This window comes from Odontesthes bonariensis, unplaced genomic scaffold, assembly GCF_027942865.1.
Source record: "Odontesthes bonariensis isolate fOdoBon6 unplaced genomic scaffold, fOdoBon6.hap1 scaffold_241, whole genome shotgun sequence".
In the NCBI taxonomy this organism is placed as follows: Eukaryota; Metazoa; Chordata; class Actinopteri; order Atheriniformes; family Atherinopsidae; genus Odontesthes; species Odontesthes bonariensis.
In genome coordinates, this window is record NW_027457449.1 from 10001 (window position 1) to 31934 (window position 21934).

The 21934-nt window shown below is 43.6% G+C and overlaps 3 protein-coding genes across 3 annotated transcripts in view; 2 read left to right on the forward strand and 1 right to left on the reverse strand.

Annotated features, from left to right (window-relative positions):
* The window catches only part of LOC142376301 (mitogen-activated protein kinase 12-like), a 13444-nt gene extending 9656 nt beyond the window's left edge, over nucleotides 1–3788 (forward strand). The window contains exons 6-12 of the mRNA XM_075459916.1: nucleotides 88–135; nucleotides 213–327; nucleotides 1039–1110; nucleotides 1831–1910; nucleotides 2130–2208; nucleotides 3165–3338; nucleotides 3648–3788. Coding sequence (XP_075316031.1) covers nucleotides 88–135; nucleotides 213–327; nucleotides 1039–1110; nucleotides 1831–1910; nucleotides 2130–2208; nucleotides 3165–3338; nucleotides 3648–3712 — 633 coding nt within the window. The 3' untranslated portion in view covers nucleotides 3713–3788. The remainder of the gene's footprint in view (nucleotides 1–87; nucleotides 136–212; nucleotides 328–1038; nucleotides 1111–1830; nucleotides 1911–2129; nucleotides 2209–3164; nucleotides 3339–3647) is intronic.
* A 213-nt stretch (nucleotides 3789–4001) lies between these two features.
* Nucleotides 4002–15384, reverse strand: LOC142376302 (RNA polymerase II-associated protein 3-like). Its single transcript, XM_075459917.1, has 17 exons — nucleotides 15255–15384; nucleotides 14869–15029; nucleotides 13469–13636; nucleotides 13284–13385; nucleotides 13056–13183; nucleotides 12136–12257; nucleotides 11993–12063; nucleotides 11722–11916; nucleotides 11436–11563; nucleotides 9348–9469; nucleotides 8540–8610; nucleotides 7937–8026; nucleotides 6371–6567; nucleotides 6090–6294; nucleotides 5912–6009; nucleotides 4825–4925; nucleotides 4002–4452 (listed from the first exon to the last, which is right to left on the reverse strand). The coding sequence occupies exons 2-17, from the start codon at nucleotides 15019–15021 to the stop codon at nucleotides 4367–4369; spliced, it is 2037 nt and encodes a 678-aa protein (XP_075316032.1). The 5' UTR covers nucleotides 15022–15029; nucleotides 15255–15384; the 3' UTR covers nucleotides 4002–4366.
* A 295-nt stretch (nucleotides 15385–15679) lies between these two features.
* LOC142376303 (mitochondrial inner membrane protease ATP23 homolog) lies at nucleotides 15680–21802 on the forward strand (the record flags this gene model as incomplete). Its single annotated transcript, XM_075459918.1, has 5 exons — nucleotides 15680–15928; nucleotides 16480–16525; nucleotides 16663–16744; nucleotides 21495–21632; nucleotides 21719–21802. Coding segments are annotated over exons 1-5 (498 nt in total), but the record flags the coding sequence as incomplete, so codon positions are not given.
* Nucleotides 21803–21934: the final 132 nt, after the last annotated feature.

Genomic DNA, 21934 nt, shown 5'->3' on the forward strand with positions numbered 1-21934 from the left:
TCATTTTCAGGGTTTTTGCTCTGCTCTCAGAACAGCCGATGAAGCACAAACTCATCCATCATAAAGTGTTTTTTTCTGCTCCCACAGGACCTTAAACCGGGAAACTTAGCCATTAACCCAGACTGTGAGCTAAAGGTAATTCAGCTGGGATAAAACGATGATTGATACTTTCACATCTCTTTGTTACATGTCCGCCCTCCTTTCTGCTTCAGATTCTGGACTTCGGCCTGGCGAGGCAGGCGGACGCAGAGATGACGGGCTACGTGGTGACGCGCTGGTACCGAGCGCCCGAGGTCATCCTCAACTGGATGCACTACACCCAAACAGGTAGGAGCCCCCCCTCAGTGGGGTCACATGGCTCTGAAAGGATCAGATTATTGGCTAAATTACAATCAGACTGAGTTATTAAGTGCATGTAGACACCTTAATCTGACTAAGAACTGGATCAGATCGGACTCAGACCCCGAGATAACTGGGTTGAAAGTCACTCTAAACCTGCTTGTAGACGCTGAAGCACGTGGTGAATCAGACTTTGCGTTCTGCGCATGCTCCAGATGTTTTCCCGGGGTCGTGACCCGGAAGTCAAAGGAGACGATATTCCTGTTGTTGTCGCCGTCAGAAAGAAACAAACAACGCGATGGAGAATGCTCCGTTGGGCATCGAGTTTGTGCAACAAGCAGCTCATCACAGAGCAAATGTAGAGGGACGTAGCTTCATCTGGCTCTGCGTTCTCCATCTTTCTCCAATGCCTGAGTTTGTTGTTGTTGTTGGTGGTGAAGAGGTCAACAGGAAGTGGCTCTATTAGCAACAGCTGGAATGGGTACAGCGCCACCTATCATACCGGGGTATGACACGCTTTGTGCCTCTGATCCCATTCATTCACCGCCACATATCCAAGGAGAATTACCCTTAATAACTCAGTCTGATTGTAGTTTAGCCAATAATCTGATCCTTTCAGGGTCATGTGACCCCACTGAGTGAGACCCGTTTCATAACCCGGGATCACAGAGAAACGTGACCTTCTGCTCTGCTTTGCAGTGGATATCTGGTCGGCAGGTTGCATCATGGCAGAGATGCTGCTGGGAAAGCCGCTGTTCAAAGGGAACGATCGTATCCTTTACCGCCCTCAATCCAGCTCGACCTTTGGAGTTTTGTGTTTCTTCTTTTTCATGTTCTTTTTGGTATTTTTTTCTATTTATTTATTAATTTATTTATTATATATATATATATATATATGTAGTATTTTTCTGTTTTTTTTCCTAATGAAAAATAAGTTGGAATTCGAAGGGGAAAAAAGGACCAATAAAAGGTTAAATCCAGCTCGACCTCGCCCCAAACAGACCTGCTGAGCTCATGATGAGCCACAGCAGGAGAACTCATATTTTACAATTATTTTAGATGTTTAAACCCACCTTTAAACAAAAAACAGCAAAAGGAATGTTAAACCTGGGGATTAAAAAGGAGAAATATGTTTGTTTATGTTGAATTTAATGATTATTCGCTCTCTAAAACAAATACCTGCACAACTTTAAAGAGTTAAAAGAGAGAAACGGGACAGAAAACTCAAAGCATCTAAAGAAACAGGAGTGGATGTTTTATGAGAGAAGTGTCAGAAAGCAGCTGAAGGAAATGAGATTTCCACCCAGAGAAGCCGAACTTAAAGCATCAGAAACACCTGAAGAGAAGAGACGCAGCCATGGACTCAGAGATGAATCACCATGGAGACGATGCTGGAGCTTTAGTTCGGTCCGATGGAAACACAGAGAGATGATGAGATTTAAGTTGCACGCCTCACTAAGAGCTCAGATTCTTAACCATAACTGCCGTCAGATCTGGATCAGCTCAGAGAAATCATGAAGATTACAGGAACTCCAACTCCCGACTTTGTGCTGAAACTACAGAACCAAGATGTAAGTCGTAACATCAGTATTCATCAAACAAAGAGGGGAAATGTCCCTGAGTCACATTCAGCTTTATTTTCTGCAGATTCCTGTTATTTCTCCTGAGCTGGAAGCTTTCTGAGCTCCTGAATTCAATCTGAGCTCATTGGTTGGTCAGAGCCTCACAGGCCTTCAGTAGGAAAGTGTTCTCTAACGTAATTATTCTGTCATATTTCTCTCTGCCAACAGGCCAAAAACTACATCAGAAGCTTAGCCAAAGTGCCCAAAAAAGATCTGCACAGCCTCTTCTCCAAAGCCGGCTCAAACGGTACGCAGACACACGCCCGTCCTGCCTAGGGATGGGAACTGATCAGATTTTTACGATTCCAATTCCATTTTCGATTCTGCTTAACGATTCGGTTCTTTGTCGGTTCCCTTATCGGTTCTCATTGGGAGAAAAAGGACAACAAACCGGTCGATTAGCATCAACTTTGTTTAGTTTAGAAGTAACACGAGTCGTGACCTCACAAACCCAACAACGGTGAGGTCCACATTGGTCTATCCTGGCCTGGGTAATTTAACTCTTCCTGCTCTGGTGAAAGGAGAAGCTGGAGGTAGAGGTGAACTGGGGGTAGTACCACCAGCCTCTGGCTCTGAGCCAGTCAGGCTCTGTCTCTCATGATTTCATCTAAATGTAATGCCTGAGAAGGCATTCATTTAACCTTAACCGTTACTAACAGCAGCTTTTACAATGAGGCAAATGGTGCTAACATGATAGGCAGTGTTTGTTAGTTAGTTACCTGCAGCGTTAGCAGAGGACATGCTAACGTTGCTAACGTTGCTAACGCTGCTGGGTTCAGGTTCACCAACGTTAGTCCGGAGCAGATGGAAAACGCGACATTCATTCATAGTTATTGCATGTTGGTAGTATTTCCTCCCTTTGGTGAAATATTCACTTTGCAAGTTGCCCTGTTGTCGTCTTTTTTAGGGATGTGGAACCAAACTTTCGAGCGTTTGTACCGCTTGGGCGCCATGTTTACTGTTGGCTGCTGGCTGCGCTGGACTCGCCACGCAACGCTGCGTGGTGACGTCATTCGCGCCCACTGGAATCGATAAGGGAATCGTTTGCAAAATCGCCAAACGATTCCAAGGAACTGAAACACCGGGAACCGGTTCTCAACAAGAACCGGTTTTCCATTCCCATCCCTACGTGCTGCTGCTCCCAGACCGCCTCGGTGCCGACTTTGACCTTTGACCTTTCTGACCTGTTTCTGTGCACCGCAGCGGTGAGCGTCCTGGAGGAGATGCTGCTCCTGGACCCGGAGAGCCGGGCGAGTGCCTCGGAGGCGCTGGAGCTGCCCTTCTTCAGCGAGTTCAGAGACGGGGAGGAGGAGGCCGAGGCGCTGCCGTACGACCAGACCATGGACAACACGGACCTGCCGCTGGACCAGTGGAAACGTAAGAGAAGTGTTCGGGTCTTTGGGTGAAGCAGCCTCTGTCTGATCTTGAAATTAGCTTAAAAACCTCTTCAAATGTCAAAAAAAAGCTTGTTTCATATGATATGTGACTCAAAACAATTTGTTTTCAAGACTTTTTCATTTAACAAGATATTCCAGATGTATTGTCTCAAAACAAGTCCCTATATCTGGCTGAAATGCTGCTTGTTAGGCAGTTGTGTCTCATATTAAGTGTAATGAGATATTTTGACTAGGAATGAGACAAATATACTTGGTAAGACTTTGATAGCTTCTCTTCTTTCCGTTGCAGGTCACACGTTCACAGAGATTTTAACCTTCAGGCCTCCCAAAGACTCCAAGGAGACGTCACTTTGAGAGCAAACACCCAGAAATCCCATTTCTCTTCTTCTTCTTCTTCTAACTTTCTGTATTAGGGATCAATATTATTAGTTTGTCGTAGTCGTTTTAAAAATCATTAAAGCGTATTTGTTGAAATGTTTATGTGTGCGGGATTATTTAATCTGGAACTAAGGCTGAGGAAACCTGAAAAATGATCCAAATAACCTTCTTAAAGCAGCTTTGGCTCCATCTGGTGGTCATTATGTGGCAGTGCAGGTAGGTATCAGTCACGTGACTGAACCACAGATGACAACAGACACACAAATTACAAAAAACAACTTTATTTGCACTTCATCTCTGGGACTTTTGACCAAAATCTGTCCAATTTGAACGCTTTGATCTCCTGTGTGAGTTTAGCAGAACAGAACCGTTCATTCTTTGAACTCAAGTGCATAGAAAGATGATCCTCTGGATTCAGTTTGCCTCACTGTGTGAAAGTTATTCATATATATATATATAGATATATATATATATATGCAGAAATAAATGTTTACAGGGATGGAGGGTTGACACCGTTTTGTTGTTACTGGCCTTTGTTTCATTAATATGCACCAAAGGGAGCCTCCTGCCTGGTTCTGATGAACGAACAGTTCAGTTCAGTGTTCAGCTCTGAGATCCTCAGATCCATCATCACACGCCGTACTTCTTCTGCAGCGCCGCCACCAGCGACGGGTCCAGCTCGGCCTGGAGGAGGAAGTCGAACAGGTCTCTGAGCACTAGAGGAGCAGAAGGTGAAGTACGGGAGTTATGATGTAAGAAGATGGAGATTAAACTTTCACCAAATGGAGACATTTTTAAATCCAGGTTAAAAACATTTCTGTTCTCATGTGTCTATGCATGAAATCTGCACGCTATCTTTGAACTTATCTGGACTGTTGCTGGTTTTTAAATTCATTTAATGATTTTATTTGTTTCTCTTTATATTCTTTTATGTATTTTAATGCTTCTTCCACTCCCTGCTGCAATGCTTTTATTTTATGTGAAGCACTTTGAATTGTTCTGTACATGAAATGTGCTATATAAATACATTTGATTTGATGATGTAAGAAGATGGAGGAGCACAGAGAGGAGAAGAAGAAGAACTCCACCTTTCTTCTCCGGGGACGAGGTGAACATGACGGCCATGTCGAAGCGCCTCAGGCCCGACAGGCTGCGGAGAGTCTCCAGGAGGACGGCCGGAGCTTCGTTCCTGCAGAGAAGCTTCAGTTAATGTCTGAAACAGCCCAGAGCAGCCTGAACTGTGCTAGCCTAGAAATCTAGACGCCCCTAGCGACCGCAAATTGAATTTGCTCCCGGGCGAGTCTAGTCAGTTGTGGTCGTTTTGCGAGGCTGAAAATGGAAACTTAATCGGGCCAATCACATCGTGAGGAGCGGGGTCGGAGGCGGGGCTACCTGGTGACGACAGAGGTGCGACGTTTCAGTGTGTAGTTCCAGAGAGAGGTAAACGATGGCTGCACCAGCCAACAGGCTTTCCATTTGGCTTTGGCAGCGACTCTAGAAGATTTAAATTTACATTTTTCTTTGCGAGACGAACAGATAACTGCACTTAAGTTTTTCTTGAAAAAAAAGGGCGTTTTCAGAGTTTTGCTCACCGGTACGGTAAAAGTTTAATTTACCAGCTTGCTCCGTTGGTGGGACTTTCTGTCCTTCGAAGATATGAGCTGAATTTACAAGGACGCCAGAAATCCTAAACTGTGGTTTAGCTCCGTTCTTCCACATTATTGGCGTACAGTTTCTACATTAACAGATTGGAGTGCCGGTGTTGAAAACAGGCAAAGTCGAAAAGAAAAATCATATTCTTTCCTCTCTGACATTAGACTACACTCCACCACGTACTTTCCGTCGCGCTGACTACGTAATCCTTCTTCATCGCTCTGATTGGTTGTTGCGCCATCATATTGCGTGGCGTTGAGTGCAGAGGCAACTTAACAGACCACCGTTTATCCCGCCCACACCAGCGTCACCAGACCCCTGTACAGCTTTTTGCTGTAGGGGTCTGGTGCAGCTAGGCTAGAACAGTGTGAGAGCTGAGCAGGAATCAGGCTCATCATTTCATTTTTTGTCTATTTTTTGTATTTGTTGCACTGAAGAGAGCGAGGTGTAAAATTCCTCGTGTGTGTCCACATGCCTGGCAATAAAAAGCGATTCTGATTCTGATCTGGATAAAACGCTCACCTCATGTAGAAGGCGTGCAGCGTCCGCAGCAGCTGGCTCAGGATGTGCGGCTCCAGCGAGTTGTTGAAGATCTTGGCGTAGGCTTCGGGCCGGATTTGCTGCCAACACAGAAGAGACGTTAGCTTCAGACGGAGCTCTGAGGGACGCCGCAGCGGACGCCAGGAAGCACGGCGCTCACCCTCAGGTATCTGTAGATCTGCTCGGGCCGGTTCCCCAGCTGCCGGAGGTCCGCCTCCAGCTGGAAGCTGCTGGCGGGCGGAGGGGGCGGGGCTTCTTCTGCAGGCGGAGGGGGCGGGGCCTCTTCTGCGGGGGCGGCGGAGGCTTCAGGAGAACCGGAGGTTTCCTTCGGCACCGGCGGGCCGGACTGTCGGCTGGCAGGACGTCTGGTGAGAACAACAAAGCGGCGTCACAGCGAGCTACGAGAGAAGAGGTCAGAGACGGGGAGGCGGCGCCGCTTACGGGTGGGATCCGTGCGGCGGGGCGTCCGCCGCCTCCTCCATCTTGATCATCTTGGCGCTGGGCGACGTGGACAGCGGGGAGGACCCGTCCTCGGCTTCCCTCGCCACCTCCTGGACCAGCGACTTGGACGCAGCCGGTTCCTCAGGCGCCGGCGCCTTCCCACTGATCTCCTGGATATCGATCCTCCTCAGAGGTTTCTGAAGGTCGGGAGAGAAGAAGAAGAAGTCTGATTAAGGACCTGCAGTCTGCTCAGGTTCTGTGATGCTTCCTGCTGGAAAAGGATCCGGCCCTCATTTCCTTCCGTTTCCTTCCAAGCAGCCACACCTTCTGCAACATTTCCTGCTTTTTTCCTCATTTTCAGTCCAGTTTTTCTTTGTTAAGCCACTTAACTCTGAGCTATGAACCATTCAGGCAGGAAAAAGGCTCCTAACTCAAGGGATGAACCAGTGTTGGGTCCACATTTTAAACTGGATCTTTAGGCACTTTGTTCCCAGCAGCCTGTCACAGAGACACATCATTTGTTCCCATTTCTTTAGCTGCATCTGTGAAAAACAGCTTCATAGTTTCAACTTTTTTGTACATTTACGTTAAAACTGCTTTCAGTTACCAAAAGAGTCAAATTAATATATGAAATTCAGTTTAAAAAAAATCCTAATCCCAAAATAATGAACGTTATCACGTCTAAAAGTAGAAAAAAACAGACAATAATAAGAATTATATGTTATTCAACATCAAGAAAAAGTAAATAAGATTCATTTTAAAGCTTAAAAAAGGAATATAAGATAATCTAATGACTAATTATGGAACAATGAATATAAATGAAATGATTAAACTGTTTTATGCCACCAGAAATGAATAATCTAGAAGCTCTTTGTGGGCTTTAGACTGGAATTAAGATTTGTTCCCATTTCTTTAGCTGCATGTGTGAAAAACAGCAAAGATAACACAGTGTGACAGACAGAAAACAGGATTTCTGCAGCAACAAGGTGATTCCCAAAGAGCTGTTAGCTGCAAACTTGGCATTTCTCAGCATGGTGTGCAGCGTGTCCTTAAAACATTTGAGGAAACTGGACAAGTGGAGGACAGAAGAAGAAGTGTCAGGCCTAAAGAACTATCTCCAGCAGATGAACAGGAGGAAATCTGACCCAAAGCCACCAAATAAAACAGAAAAAACAGCTGTTACCATGGAAACATCTGCAGATATTCACTTTAAAGCTGCTCAGAACTGAACTAACTCTGGTTCTGCCTCAGATTCTGGGTTTATGTTCATGTTGGAACATGTTTCAGTGAATCTCTGCAGCTGTTACCATGGAAACATCTGCAGATATTCACTTTAAAGCTGCTCAGAACTGAACTAACTCTGGTTCTGCCTCAGATTCTGGGTTTATGTTCATGTTGGAACATGTTTCAAGTAAATCACTGAACGTTTCCTCTGTTTCTGATGATACATAAAGCTATTAAAGGTGCACATTTCCTTTATCAAACAGTGCTAAATAAAAACTAAATAATCCAAAGTAATTCTCTGGTTTCAGCAGGAGAAGCTGAAGCGCAGAGGTTGGAACTCACAGCCGAGCGCAGATGTTCTGGTTTGTCCATCGGCAGGACGGTCCTCCTCTGCGAGCCGTCCTCCGTCTGAAGGAGACCCCTGGACCCCGTCTGAAGGGGACCCCCGGACCCCGTCTGAAGGAGACCCCCGGACCCCGTCTGAAGGGGACCCCCGGACCCCGTCTGAAGGAGACCCCCGGACCCCGTCTGAAGGAGACCCCTGGACCCCGTCTGAAGGGGACCCCCGGACCCCGTCTGAAGGAGACCCCCGGACCCCGTCTGAAGGGGACCCCCGGACCCCGTCTGAAGGAGACCCCCGGACCCCGTCTGAAGGGGACCCCCGGACCCCGTCTGAAGGGGACCGCCGGACCCCGTCTGAAGGAGACCGCCGGACCCCGTCTGAAGGAGACCGCCGGACCCCGTCTGAAGGAGACCCCCGGACCCCGTCTGAAGGGGACCGCCGGACCCCGTCTGAAGGAGACCCCCGGACCCCGTCTGAAGGAGACCGCCGGACCCCGTCTGAAGGAGACCCCCGGACCCCGTCTCCTGACAGATGAGACACGGTGAGGAGCGAGTAAAAGCATGACAGGAGATAAATGGGTTAGTGGGGATGGTTTCACCTACCTGCTGCAGTTTCTGGAGCTCGTTCAGGGCCTGCTTGTTCCCTGGTTCAAGCTTCAACAGCTGCTGGAAGTCTGTGGAGCCACAGCAGAGGTGGAAGGGAAGGTCAACCCAGAAGGGTCAGGGTTAGGTTAACCCGGTTAGGTTAACCATCATTTAAACAGTTAATCATCATTTAAACATTTAACTAACATTTAACCATCATTTAACCTAGCCTGGCTGATGCGTCCACATCTGGATGAGATGGTGGTCTGGGAACTCGGTGTGCATTTTCTCGTATTTGAGGCGTGGTTTACGAATGCCTAGAGCCGTTTATTGGGCGCTACGAATGTCTATCAAATGGCGTCTGGTTCTTCCCATGCTGCTTTGCGCGCGATTCATAGCCAATTGTATCACTTATACCAGATGACGTATGTAGAGCGACAGATATTCGACGAGGAAGAAGGCAATGAAATCTTTCAACGCCGAACGTTGCTCTTCTTTAAAAGTAAACTTGCGTTCTAAGCTACTTAAAACACTTTCTAAGGCTGCATCGAACGGTAACGTTGTGTCCGCTGCCATGTTGGATTAACACTCCACAAGCTTCAGTGTCGCGCAGAGACGTCGTCATCGTCTTGCTGCCCCCCCGTTCTGTGATTGGTTCCCTAACTCAGGCAAAAATAAGGGCGGTGGTTTCCAGGCTGCCTTTGCAGCGTGAATGAAATCGCGCGCAAAGCAGCATGGGAATTCCCAGGCTACATTTAACCAGCATTTAAACATTTAACCCTGACCCTGACAGACATGGAGGAGACGCAGCTGCGTGGGTTCATACCTTGCTTGGCCTCCTCCAGCTTCCCTAACGCCGCCCTGGCCGTGCCTCGGCGGGCGAAGGCTTTGGAGTAGGTGTTGTCCATGGAAATGGCTTCAGTGCAGTCCTGCTCCGCCTCCTCATACCTGAAAGGACCCAAAGGGAGGAGTGAATACATGAAGCTGCCTCTGCACACACTGGAGGAGTGAATTCACCCTATTCTCCATGGTTACAAGGGCGGAGCCATCTTGTTTATTTTGTGTTAGAGCTTCCGGTGGCGCAGCTGAGTCATTAAAATCGAGGGTAAAAAGAAGTCATTTAAAATGACTTGTATCATTTGTGCAGTCTGTGGTTGCCACAATAATTGGAATAAGAGAAGATTGTCTCTTCAGCAACAGAGTTTTACTCACGGGAAGAGGCGAATTGAATGCTGTGGGCCAAGTTTTCATCTACATCCGCTGGCGTCTTTGGCTGAGGGCACTTAACTTAAAAACCCTCCCAAAAAGCCCTATGTCTGTTCGTTTCATTCTGTGGAGGGTAGACCTACTACCCAGCACCCGTATCCTGAGAAATGGCTCGGCTGTGAAGCTCCGGTGAGACGTCCGCGACGACAGCTTGTTAGGCATTCAGGTAAGTTCTCAGAACATGCTTTGCCCTAACGCCAGTTAGCAGCTAGCTACATTTGTGGTAACATTCTGTTATCGACTGCTTGTCAACACAGTTTTAAACGATTGTAGTTTAGGAGTAAATGTTTTAAAAACAGTGTTAACCTTAGTTAAGCCATGACAACACGGATAAATCTTAGTTTTAAACAGGGTGCTTGCTCTTTTTCCAAATTAAAATTACAGACTTTTTTAAAACTGATACTTTTTTTCCCCAAGACCTTAACTTGTGTGCTTGTAACTTGTGTGCCTGCTGCCTACTTCATTGGGTGAGATTGTACCAACCGTGTTTATTAGAAATGTTAATTTTTATAGGCTAGCATTTAATGAACAAATGCATTATTCACAGTAAATTATGCTTTTACTGATGAACACGTTTGAAAACATAAAAATCACAAGTACAAGTCAACAGACCTCAGCAGTGACGTTACGAAAATGTGCCAGACTGAGCTAAACATGCGCTGATTGGATATCATCCCATTAGGCTGATACAGTACTGACCAGTTAGTAAAATGATAGTTTTATAGCCTACCTTCCTATTTCTTATTTCACAATGCCTTTGAGCATACTGTAAAGTTCTACCATACATTTATTTTCCATACTTTATGAAGACTTTCACACAAAATTCAAGACTTTTCAAGGTCTGGAAAACAGTGCTTCAAAATTCCATACTTATTAAGACTTTCAAGGCTTCAAGCACGCTGTTTAACTGAGTCATTATTTTCATAGAGGCATCAACCAGCAATGCTGCTGAGCCTGAGCCTGAGCCTGAGCCTGAGCCTGAGCCTGAGCCTGAGCCTGAGCCTGAGCCTGAGCCTGAGCCTGAGCTCGAGGGTGATGGACATCACGACATCAGAACACAGTGGGAGGATCAATACATGACCGAGCACGACTACGCTGCAAGACCTTTACACACATCAACATAGCGCTGCCTTGCTTACCTTCCACTAAATTGCAGCGGCGTGACTGCCGGATCTTCCCAGGCCGGCAATACAAGAGCATCCTGCTGTCCCCACAACTCCCTCCGTTGTGACGAAAACCCAAAAGTTGTGACCTGGAGAGCTGGCCTGGCTTGGGCTTACGGTGGCTTTTAAAAATAACTTTTGATCATCCAGTTTATCAGCAGGACGCGACCGACCTCTCCGCTGTGTAGGTACTGGTATGCTTCGGTGCTTTTAAAGTTTTCCATCGAAGCCCCGTCTACGCCTACAGATAAACCCATATGATTGAAAATATGGCCGTCCGTCACAGGGGGCCATCCGCTCTGTTATTAGCCTAGGGTGTAGTAACATTTCACCTCCACTACTACGAACAGCACCGCTCGTCTCTGCCCAGGTAACATCCATCTTACACTAGCTGACCGGAAGTCCCAACACAAAGCGGAAGAAAACAGGCAGTTAAAAATGGGCGGGGCGTAATCGGGTGAATGAAGGCCTGCCTGTGTCCTCACCTCTCCAGCTTCAGGAAGGCCATGGCTCTGTTGGCAGGAAGCAGGACGTTCCTGCTGTCCGCCTCCATCCCTTTGGTGTAGAACTCCACCGCCGCCTCATACTTCCCCTCTTTGAAATAAGCGTTCCCCTGAAAGACACGTGCACTCATCAGATGCTGAAGCACTGAAACATGTCCGGGACTGTTTAACTACAACAAGGCGTAACCATCATTTAAACATTTAACCAGCATTTAAACATTTAACCAGCATTCCATGAAGGACCATGTTTAACTACAACAAGGCGTACTCTGTCTTTGAACACAACTGCTTCCTGTTTCCTCTGCTGCTCCTCCAGCTGCTGCTCCTCCAGCTGCTGCTCCTCCAGCTGCTGCTCCTCCAGATGTTGCTCCTCCAGATGTTGCTGCTGCTCAGCATCTGCAGCGGCGGCCTCCTCCGGCTGCGCGGCGTCGCCCGGGACATCGGGCGCCGGATGTCGGAGGACCTGAACCAGCCATAAGGAGGACGTTAAAGCAGGAGACCACCGAAGGCTCGAGCCCCGTTCAAAGATGAGCACCGACCTCTTTGATTTTCTTCACTTCCTTTAGCGCCTCCAGGTTCCCAGGGTCCAGCTGGAGAACCATCCGGTAATCTGTGCAGAAACAGAGCAGCGCCGTCACCTCGGAGCGCTCAGCTTAAACTCTCTCTGGAAACCGTGAGCTACCTTCTAACGCAGACTCAGATCTGTTCAGCGCAAAGCGAGCTGCTCCCCTGCGAGCGTACGCCTTGTAGTAGCTGCTGTCCAGGGCGATGGCCAGGTTACAGTCGGACTCTGCCACAGCGTACCTGTGACACGGAGACAAGAAAACCGATGGAACCAGCATTTAACCAGCATTTAACTATCATTTAAACATTTAACCAGCATTTAACCAGCATTTATCCAGCATTTATCTAGCATTTAACCAGCATTTAACTATCATTTAAACATTTAACCAGCATTTAACCAGCATTTAACTATCATTTAAACATTTAACCAGCATTTAACCAGCATTTAACCAGCATTTAACTATCATTTAAACATTTAACCAGCATTTAACTATCATTTAAACATTTAACCAGCATTTAACCAGCATTTATCTAGCATTTAACCAGCATTTAACTATCATTTAAACATTTAACCAGCATTTATCCAGCATTTAACTATCATTTAAACATTTAACCAGCATTTAACCAGCATTTAACTATCATTTAAACATTTAACCAGCATTTATCCAGCATTTAACTATCATTTAAACATTTAACCAGCATTTATCCAGCATTTAACTATCATTTAAACATTTAACCAGCATTTAAACATTTAACCAGCATTTAACCAGCATTTAAACATTTAACCAGCATTTAACCAGCATTTAACTATCATTTAAACATTTAACCAGCATTTAACCAGCATTTAAACATTTAACCAGCATTTAACCAGCATTTAACTATCATTTAAACATTTAACCAGCATTTAACTATCATTTAAACATTTAACCAGCATTTAACCAGCATTTAACCCTCATTTAACCATCATTTAACCATTTAACCCTCATTTAACCATCATTTAACCATTTAACCCTCATTTAACCCTCGCTGAGGACGCACTTCTTGAGTCTGAAGAAGGAGGTCGCTCTGTTTGTGGGCAGCACAGGGTTGTAAGGATCTGCCTCCATCCCTCTGGTGTAACACTCTACGGCATCGTCATACTTCCCCTCCTTAAAGAACTTGTTGCCCTGCGAATAAAAGCACGACCCAGAGTAAAACATCACCACACGGGTTCTGCCTGTGCTCCACATCTGGTGCTTTATGCTCCACATCTGGTGCTTTATCTACCTTCTCCTTGTCAGCCAGCGCTCTGTCCTGATCCACCTCTGAGTCGGACTCATTGGACTCTGCGTGAGATTCCTCCTTATCCATCTCTTCCAGAGCTTTGTCCTGCAACCACAAGAAAAACCCATCTGTAGCAAACCGGCCTTCAGTTCTACGCCTGCGTTTAGAGAGTTCAAAGCTTCAGATACCACATCAAACTTGTCCCACGATCGGTAGTCGTAGGCTTTTATTCTCGAAGCTTGTTGGGCCTCCTCTGCTTTTGTGTCACCATGGCCGGTCAGCTGCTTCTTCTTCTTCCTCCTCTTTTCCCTCATCTTGGTTTTGAAGTCCTTGTTTCGCACAGGTGGGAGATTTTTCTGCAACACAAAGAGACAACGAGTGGCTGATGGGAAACCACATCTGCTCCAGGCGTCTGTCTCTGTATGTTCTGCAGCAGGAGCTTACCTGAACCATCATTCCATCATTTAACCATTTAACCAGCATTTAACCAGCATTTAACCAGCATTTAACCAGCATTTAAACATTTAACCATCATTTAATCATCATTTAAACATTTAACCATCAGTTAACCATCATTTAACCATTTAACCATCATTCCACCATCATTTAGCCATCATTTAAACATTTAATCATCATTTAACCATCATTTACCAGCATTTAACCATCATTTAAACATTTAACCATCATTCCACCATCATTTAACCAGCATTTAACCATCATTTAAACATTTAACCATCATTCCACCATCATTTAACCAGCAGTTAACCATCATTTAAACATTTAATCATCATTTAATCATCATTTAACCATCATTTAACCATCATTTAACCATCATTTAAACTTTTAACCATCATTTAAACATCATTTAACCATCATTTAAACATTTAACCATCATTCCACCATCATTTAACCAGCAGTTAACCATCATTTAAACATTTAATCATCATTTAACCATCATTTAACCATCATTTAACCAGCATTTAAACTTTTAACCATCATTTAACCAGCAGTTAACCATCATTTAAACATTTAATCATCATTTAACCATCATTTAACCAGCATTTAAACTTTTAACCATCATTTAAACATCATTTAACCATCATTTAACCATCATTTAAACATTTAACCATCATTCCACCATCATTTACCAGCATTTAACCATCATTTAAACTTTTAACCATCATTTAACCAGCAGTTAACCATCATTTAAACATTTAATCATCATTTAACCATCATTTAACCAGCATTTAAACTTTTAACCATCATTTAAACATCATTTAACCATCATTTAACCATCATTTAAACATTTAACCATCATTCCACCATCATTTACCAGCATTTAACCATCATTTAAACTTTTAACCATCATTTAAACATCATTTAACCATCATTTAACCATCATTTAAACATTTAACCATCATTCCACCATCATTTACCAGCATTTAACCATCATTTAAACATTTAACCATCATTCCACCATCATTTAACCAGCATTTAACCATCATTTAACCAGCATTTAACCATCATTCCACCATCATTTAACCAGCAGTTAACCATCATTTAACTCTGTATGTTCTGCAGCAGTTACCTGACCGTCCTGGCTTCCCTCCGTCCTCAGCTCCTGGTCCTTCTCCTTCATGTCCGCCTCCCAGCTCTGCAGCTCCCGCATGAAGCTGTGCAGGTCCTCCGCGTTCTGCTTCATCTGAAGCTGTAACTCAACGGCTTTGCTCCCCCCGGACATGCTGCCTCCTGCGAAACAGACATTTGTTTTTTGGGACAAATTCTTAACACTTTTGTTGCTGTTGAGCTTTTATCTTCAAGTCCAGGTTTGCAGCAGCTTAGTGGAAAACACGAGAATCACGCTGTCGTGCTTTCCGCAGCTAGCAGCTAGCTAGCCGGCCGGCAGAAACGCCAAATATATGGAGAACAAAGCAAAGGGAAAGGACTCTATGTTACTTTTACTTGGTAAAATACCTGTTGCTTCCTTCCTGGCTTAAAAGTTAAAACGTAGTTGCTGCTGATTGACAAAAAACTACAAAAAAAAGAGTCGTTATTCACAGCTTTCTGTTTACGTTCGGAGCCATGACAGCGGAGTCCCGGCAGCCTTTGCGCTTCTTGGAACGTAAACGAAGATCGTCTATATTAACAAACCGGTCGTTTTCACTCCACAAGCGTAAAGTAAGATAATACGCTTACAAATAATAGGACTGGATACAGAAGGCTAACCCCCCAAAACAAGATATTGCCACAGTTTAAACAAAACTGGCCATGTAACATATCTTCTCAAAGGCATGAATTATTTGGAAAATGCGCTGTACAGGTTACGTGAGTCGGTTCTCATTTTGGTCCACAGCAGTCTTACTGAGTAAATGACTGTCCTGCACTTTCTGAATAGACGATCTTTGCATACCAAACAGTGATGACCTATCTTGCGAGCTGGTGGTAGCAAACTGGGACCTTTTATGCTAACATTAACTCCACTTTGTTCACATTTAACACAATGGACCAGACTAAACAAGATGAGGAATATGGATACGATTTATTCCCCGAGAGGAACAAGGGAAAGCAACAGGAAAAATCATTCGGTCAGAAGCTGTTTACGTTCAACCACAAGTGTCAGGTCATGTTGCAGTTCTCCATTGAAACGAGTGAGTATCAAAAGCTTGCTAATTTAGCCTTTTAGAGGAAATGTCAGCTAATTTAAACCCAGAGACGCTTCTGTTAGATGTGTTTCTGATTAAAATATCTGGGCAATGACGGCGTTTAGCGCCCAGTATTTGGGTAGCAGCACGTAGCGTTAGCTAATGTAGCTAATGTTGCTAATGTAGCTCATGGAGCTCGCTGCTGTCTGATTTATTTTTTTATTTTTTATTTTTTTAATAAACTTTATTTATAAATAAGGTGGACCATAATTGGACCATATTTGGACCATATATTTTTTTTAAATAAACTTTATTTATCTTCACGATATCACATTAACAGCAGTCATGGAAGAAATAGTGTACAGTAATGAACAAAGGACATAAAATGAAAGAAGAACACAGTTAAAAAAGAGAAAAAAAAAAATAATAATAAATTAAAAAAAATTTAAAAAAATTACACAAGTAAATGCGAGTTACAAAAATAAGTTACGCTGCTGTCTGATTGTGAATGCTAATTGCAGTTAGCTCAAGCTAACAGCTGTCTGTGCTTCTGCCAGGTCCGTACGCCAAACTCCTCCTCAGTGCCATGAAGAGCTCGGGCTGGTACGTGTGTATTATTTTCTGCTTCTTTAAATTGTCATTAACAGTTTTAGAATGAAGAAGAAAACTAACATCTTTCTGAGTGTGTGCTTAAACCCTTTCAAATTTACGGTATTTACACTTTAACTTGTCTTTAACAGCGAAGTGTTTAAGAAGCGGCACTTCTCCTGTGAAGACTGCGACGGGACGGTCAGCGGCGGCTTTGACGCGACCTCCTCTCAGGTAGGACGGTGTCACAGAAGATGCAGTTAAAGGGACAGTCCGCCTCTTTAAAGGGACAGTTCTCCTCTTTAAAGGGACAGTTCTCCTCTTTAAAGGGGCAGTTCGCCTCTTTAAAGGGGCAGTTCGCCTCTTTAAAGGGACAGTTCTCCTCTTTAAAGGGGCAGTTCGCCTCTTTAAAGGGGCAGTTCTCCTCCTTAAAGGGACAGTTGGCCTCTTTAAAGGGGCAGTTCGCCTCTATAAAGGAACAGTTCGCCTCTTTAAAGGGGCAGTTCTCCTCTTTAAAGGGACAGTTCGCCTCTTTAAAGGGACAGTTCTCCTCTTTAAAGGGACAGTTCGCCTCTTTAAAGGGACAGTTCTCCTCATTAAAGGGACAGTTCTCCTCTTTAAAGGGGCAGTTCTCCTCTTTAAAGGGACAGTTCGCCTCTTTAAAGGGGTAGTTCTCCTCTTTAAAGGGGCAGTTCTCCTCTTTAAAGGGACAGTTCGCCTCTTTAAAGGGGCAGTTCGCCTCTTTAAAGGGACAGTTCTCCTCCTTAAAGGGACAGTTCGCCTCTTTAAAGGGACAGTTCTCCTCTTTAAAGGGACAGTTCTCCTACTTAAAGGGACAGTTCGCCTCTTTAAAGGGACAGTTCTCCTCCTTAAAGGGACAGTTCTCCTCTTTAAAGGGGCAGTTCTCCTCTTTAAAGGGACAGTTCGCCTCCTTAAAGGGACAATTCTCCTCTTTAAAGGGGCAATTCTCCTCTTTAAAGGGACAGTTCTCCTCCTTAAAGGGACAGTTGGCCTCTTTAAAGGGACAGTTCTCCTCCTTAAAGGGACAGTTCTCCTCTTTAAAGGGGCAGTTCTCCTCTTTAAAGGGACAGTTCGCCTCCTTAAAGGGACAATTCTCCTCTTTAAAGGGGCAATTCTCCTCTTTAAAGGGACAGTTCTCCTCCTTAAAGGGACAGTTCGCCTCTTTAAAGGGACAGTTGGCCTCTTTAAAGGGACACTTCGCCTCCTTAAAGGGACAGTTCGCCTCCTTAAAGGGACAGTTCTCCTCTTTAAAGGGGCAGTTCTCCTCTTTAAAGGGACAGTTGGCCTCTTTAAAGGGACACTTCGCCTCCTTAAAGGGACAGTTCGCCTCCTTAAAGGGACAGTTCTCCTCTTTAAAGGGGCAGTTCTCCTCTTTAAAGGGACAGTTCGCCTCCTTAAAGGGACAATTCTCCTCTTTAAAGGGACAGTTGGCCTCTTTAAAGGGACAATTCTCCTCTTTAAAGGGACAGTTCTCCTCCTTAAAGGGACAATTCTCCTCTTTAAAGGGACAGTTCGCCTCTTTAAAGGGACACTTCGCCTCCTTAAAGGGACAGTTCGCCTCTTTAAAGGGACAGTTCTCCTCCTTAAAGGGACAATTCTCCTCTTTAAAGGGACAGTTCTCCTCTTTAAAGGGACAGTTCGCCTCCTTAAAGGGACAATTCTCCTCTTTAAAGGGACAGTTCTCCTCTTTAAAGGGACAGTTCGCCTCTTTAAAGGGACAGTTCTCCTCTTTAAAGGGACAGTTCACCGCTTTAAAGGGACAGTTCTCCTCTTTAAAGGGACAGTTCGCCTCCTTAAAGGGACAGTTCGCCTCTTTAAAGGGACAGTTCTCCTCTTTAAAGGGACAGTTGGCCTCTTTAAAGGGACAGTTTGCCTCTTTAAAGGGACAGTTCTCCTCTTTAAAGGGACAGTTCTCCTCTTTAAAGGGACAGTTCTCCTCTTTAAAGGGACAGTTCGCCTCCTTAAAGGAACAGTTCGCCTCCTTAAAGGGACAGTTCTCCTCTTTAAAGGGACAGTTCGCCTCCTTAAAGGAACAGTTCGCCTCCTTAAAGGGACAGTTCGCCTCCTTAAAGGAACAGTTTGCCTCTTTAAAGGGACAGTTCTCCTCTTTAAAGGGACAGTTCGCCTCTTTAAAGGGACAGTTCTCCTCCTTAAAGGGACAATTCTCCTCTTTAAAGGGACAGTTCGCCTCTTTAAAGGGACAGTTCTCCTCTTTAAAGGGACAGTTCGCCTCCTTAAAGGGACAATTCTCCTCTTTAAAGGGACAGTTCTCCTCTTTAAAGGGACAGTTCGCCTCTTTAAAGGGACAGTTCTCCTCTTTAAAGGGACAGTTCACCGCTTTAAAGGGACAGTTCTCCTCTTTAAAGGGACAGTTCGCCTCTTTAAAGGGACAGTTCTCCTCTTTAAAGGGACAGTTGGCCTCTTTAAAGGGACAGTTCGCCTCTTTAAAGGGACAGTTTGCCTCTTTAAAGGGACAGTTCTCCTCTTTAAAGGGACAGTTCTCCTCTTTAAAGGGACAGTTCTCCTCTTTAAAGGGACAGTTCGCCTCCTTAAAGGAACAGTTCGCCTCCTTAAAGGGACAGTTCTCCTCTTTAAAGGGACAGTTCGCCTCTTTAAAGGGACAGTTCTCCTCTTTAAAGGGACAGTTCGCCTCCTTAAAGGGACAATTCTCCTCTTTAAAGGGACAGTTCTCCTCTTTAAAGGGACAGTTCGCCTCTTTAAAGGGACAGTTCTCCTCTTTAAAGGGACAGTTCACCGCTTTAAAGGGACAGTTCTCCTCTTTAAAGGGACAGTTCGCCTCTTTAAAGGGACAGTTCTCCTCTTTAAAGGGACAGTTGGCCTCTTTAAAGGGACAGTTCTCCTCTTTAAAGGGACAGTTCGCCTCTTTAAAGGGACAGTTCGCCTCTTTAAAGGGACAGTTTGCCTCTTTAAAGGGACAGTTCTCCTCTTTAAAGGGACAGTTCTCCTCTTTAAAGGGACAGTTCTCCTCTTTAAAGGGACAGTTCGCCTCCTTAAAGGAACAGTTCGCCTCCTTAAAGGGACAGTTCTCCTCTTTAAAGGGACAGTTCGCCTCCTTAAAGGAACAGTTCGCCTCCTTAAAGGGACAGTTCGCCTCCTTAAAGGAACAGTTTGCCTCTTTAAAGGGACAGTTCTCCTCTTTAAAGGGACAGTTCGCCTCTTTAAAGGGACAGTTCGCCTCTTTAAAGGAACAGTTCTCCTCTTTAAAGGGACAGTTCTCCTCTTTAAAGGGACAGTTCGCCTCCTTAAAGGAACAGTTCTCCTCTTTAAAGGGACAGTTCGCCTCCTTAAAGGAACAGTTCTCCTCTTTAAAGGGACAGTTCTCCTCCTTAAAGGGACAGTTGGCCTCTTTAAAGGGACAGTTGGCCTCTTTAAAGGGACAGTTGGCTCTCTTAAAGGGACAGTTTGCCTTTTTAAAGGGACAGTTTGCCTCTTTAAAGGGACAGGTCGCCTCTTTAAAGGGACAGTTCGCCTCTTCTGACATGAAGCTGTGTAACATCCCATATCAGCAGCATCATTTCTGAACATCTTCTTACCCCCTGCTGCGTCCTGTGAGCAGAGTTCCAGCCTCGTTTTGGTGTTGATGAAGGTAGTCCGGCTAGTTGGCTGGGGTTTAAAAAATAAAGCCTTTTGCTTCTCAGAACAATATGCGTTCAACAGAGTAATACATTTGCATCATAAAACGGTTCTCCAAGTTTTTGAGAATATCCCTTTACTTCTCCCTTGGTTTCTGAAGTCAATAAACCATTTTGCTAACGAGTTTAACCCTTTAACTTCTGCTCTCACACAAACTTAAAGAAAAAAAGTTTATTTTATCATTATTGACCAGATATAGTTATAGTTATTTAGATATTATATAGTTATTATTATTATAGTTAAAGATATAGTTGTTTAGATATTATAAAGTTATTATTATAGTTATAGATATAGTTGTTTAGATATTATATAGTTATTATTATTGTTATAGATATATTTGTTTAGATATTATATAGTTATTATTATTATTATTATAGATATAGTTTAGATATTACATAGTTATTATTATTATTATTGTTATAGATATAGTTTAGATATTATATAGTTATTATTATTATTATAGTTATAGATATAGTTGTTTAGATATTGTATAGTTATTATTATTGTTATTATAGTTATAGATATAGTTGTTTAGATATTGTATAGTTATTATTATTGTTATAGATATAGTTTAGATATTATATAGTTATTATTATCATTATAGTTATAGATATAGTTTAGATATGACATAGTTATTATAATTATAGTTATAGATATAGTTTAGATATTACATAGTTATTATTATTATTATTATTATTATTATAATAGTTAAAGATATAGTTGTTTAGATATTATAGTTATAGATATAGTTTAGATATTATATAGTTATTATTATTATTATAGTTATAGATATAGTTTAGATATTATATAGTTATTATTATTATAGTTATAGATATAGTTGTTTAGATATTATATAGTTATTATTATAGTTATAGATATAGTTGTTTGAATGTGTGATGAGAGTAAGAGAGAGTATGTGCTATTCAATTAAATTCAATTCATTTTTTTTTATATAGCGTCAAATACAACAAATGTCATCTCAAGGCACTTAGATAGTAAGTCCAATTCAAGCCAATTGGAATTCAATTAATTAGTAATAATCATAATTCGTAAAATAATCCAATTCGTTCATATAGAGCCAATTCAAAAACAATTTCCTAGCTAAGAAAACCAACAGATTGCACTGAAAACTTTTTGTTTATCGGTCCCTATTGTGCACTCCATGATTTTGGCGCCCCTGTTTCCTGTTTTTCTTTCTCTTTGTTATTTTTTGCCAGTGTATTTTGTCTATTTTTAAAATGTTATTACTTTTATCTGTCCCTTTAAACGCCGCATCATTACAGCTCTCCTCCTCGTTGTGTTTCCTCAGATTGTTCTGTGTCAGAACAACATCCACCAGCAGTCTCACATGAACCGAGTGGTGACGCACGAGCTCATCCACGCCTTCGACCACTGCCGCGCCAACGTGGACTGGTTCAACAACTTCAGACATCTGGCCTGTTCCGAGGTGAGAGGTTCAGGTTTAGGTTTCCTTTGAGGAAGGTTCCCTTCCTCAGAAGTGTTTGAGAGTAAGTTTTATGTCCCGATCGTCAGATCCGAGCGGCGAACCTCAGCGGGGATTGCTCCTTTTCCAGTGAAGTCTCCAGACTGAACTTCGGCTTGAAGCAGCATCAGCAGGTGCGTAAGTTTGGCTAAAAGCCGCTCTTTAGCTCTTTAGTTCTTTAGTTCTTTAGCTCTTTAGTTCTTTAGCTCTTTAGTTCTTTAGCTCTTTAGCTCTTTAGCTCTTTAGTTCTTTAGCTCTTTAGCTCT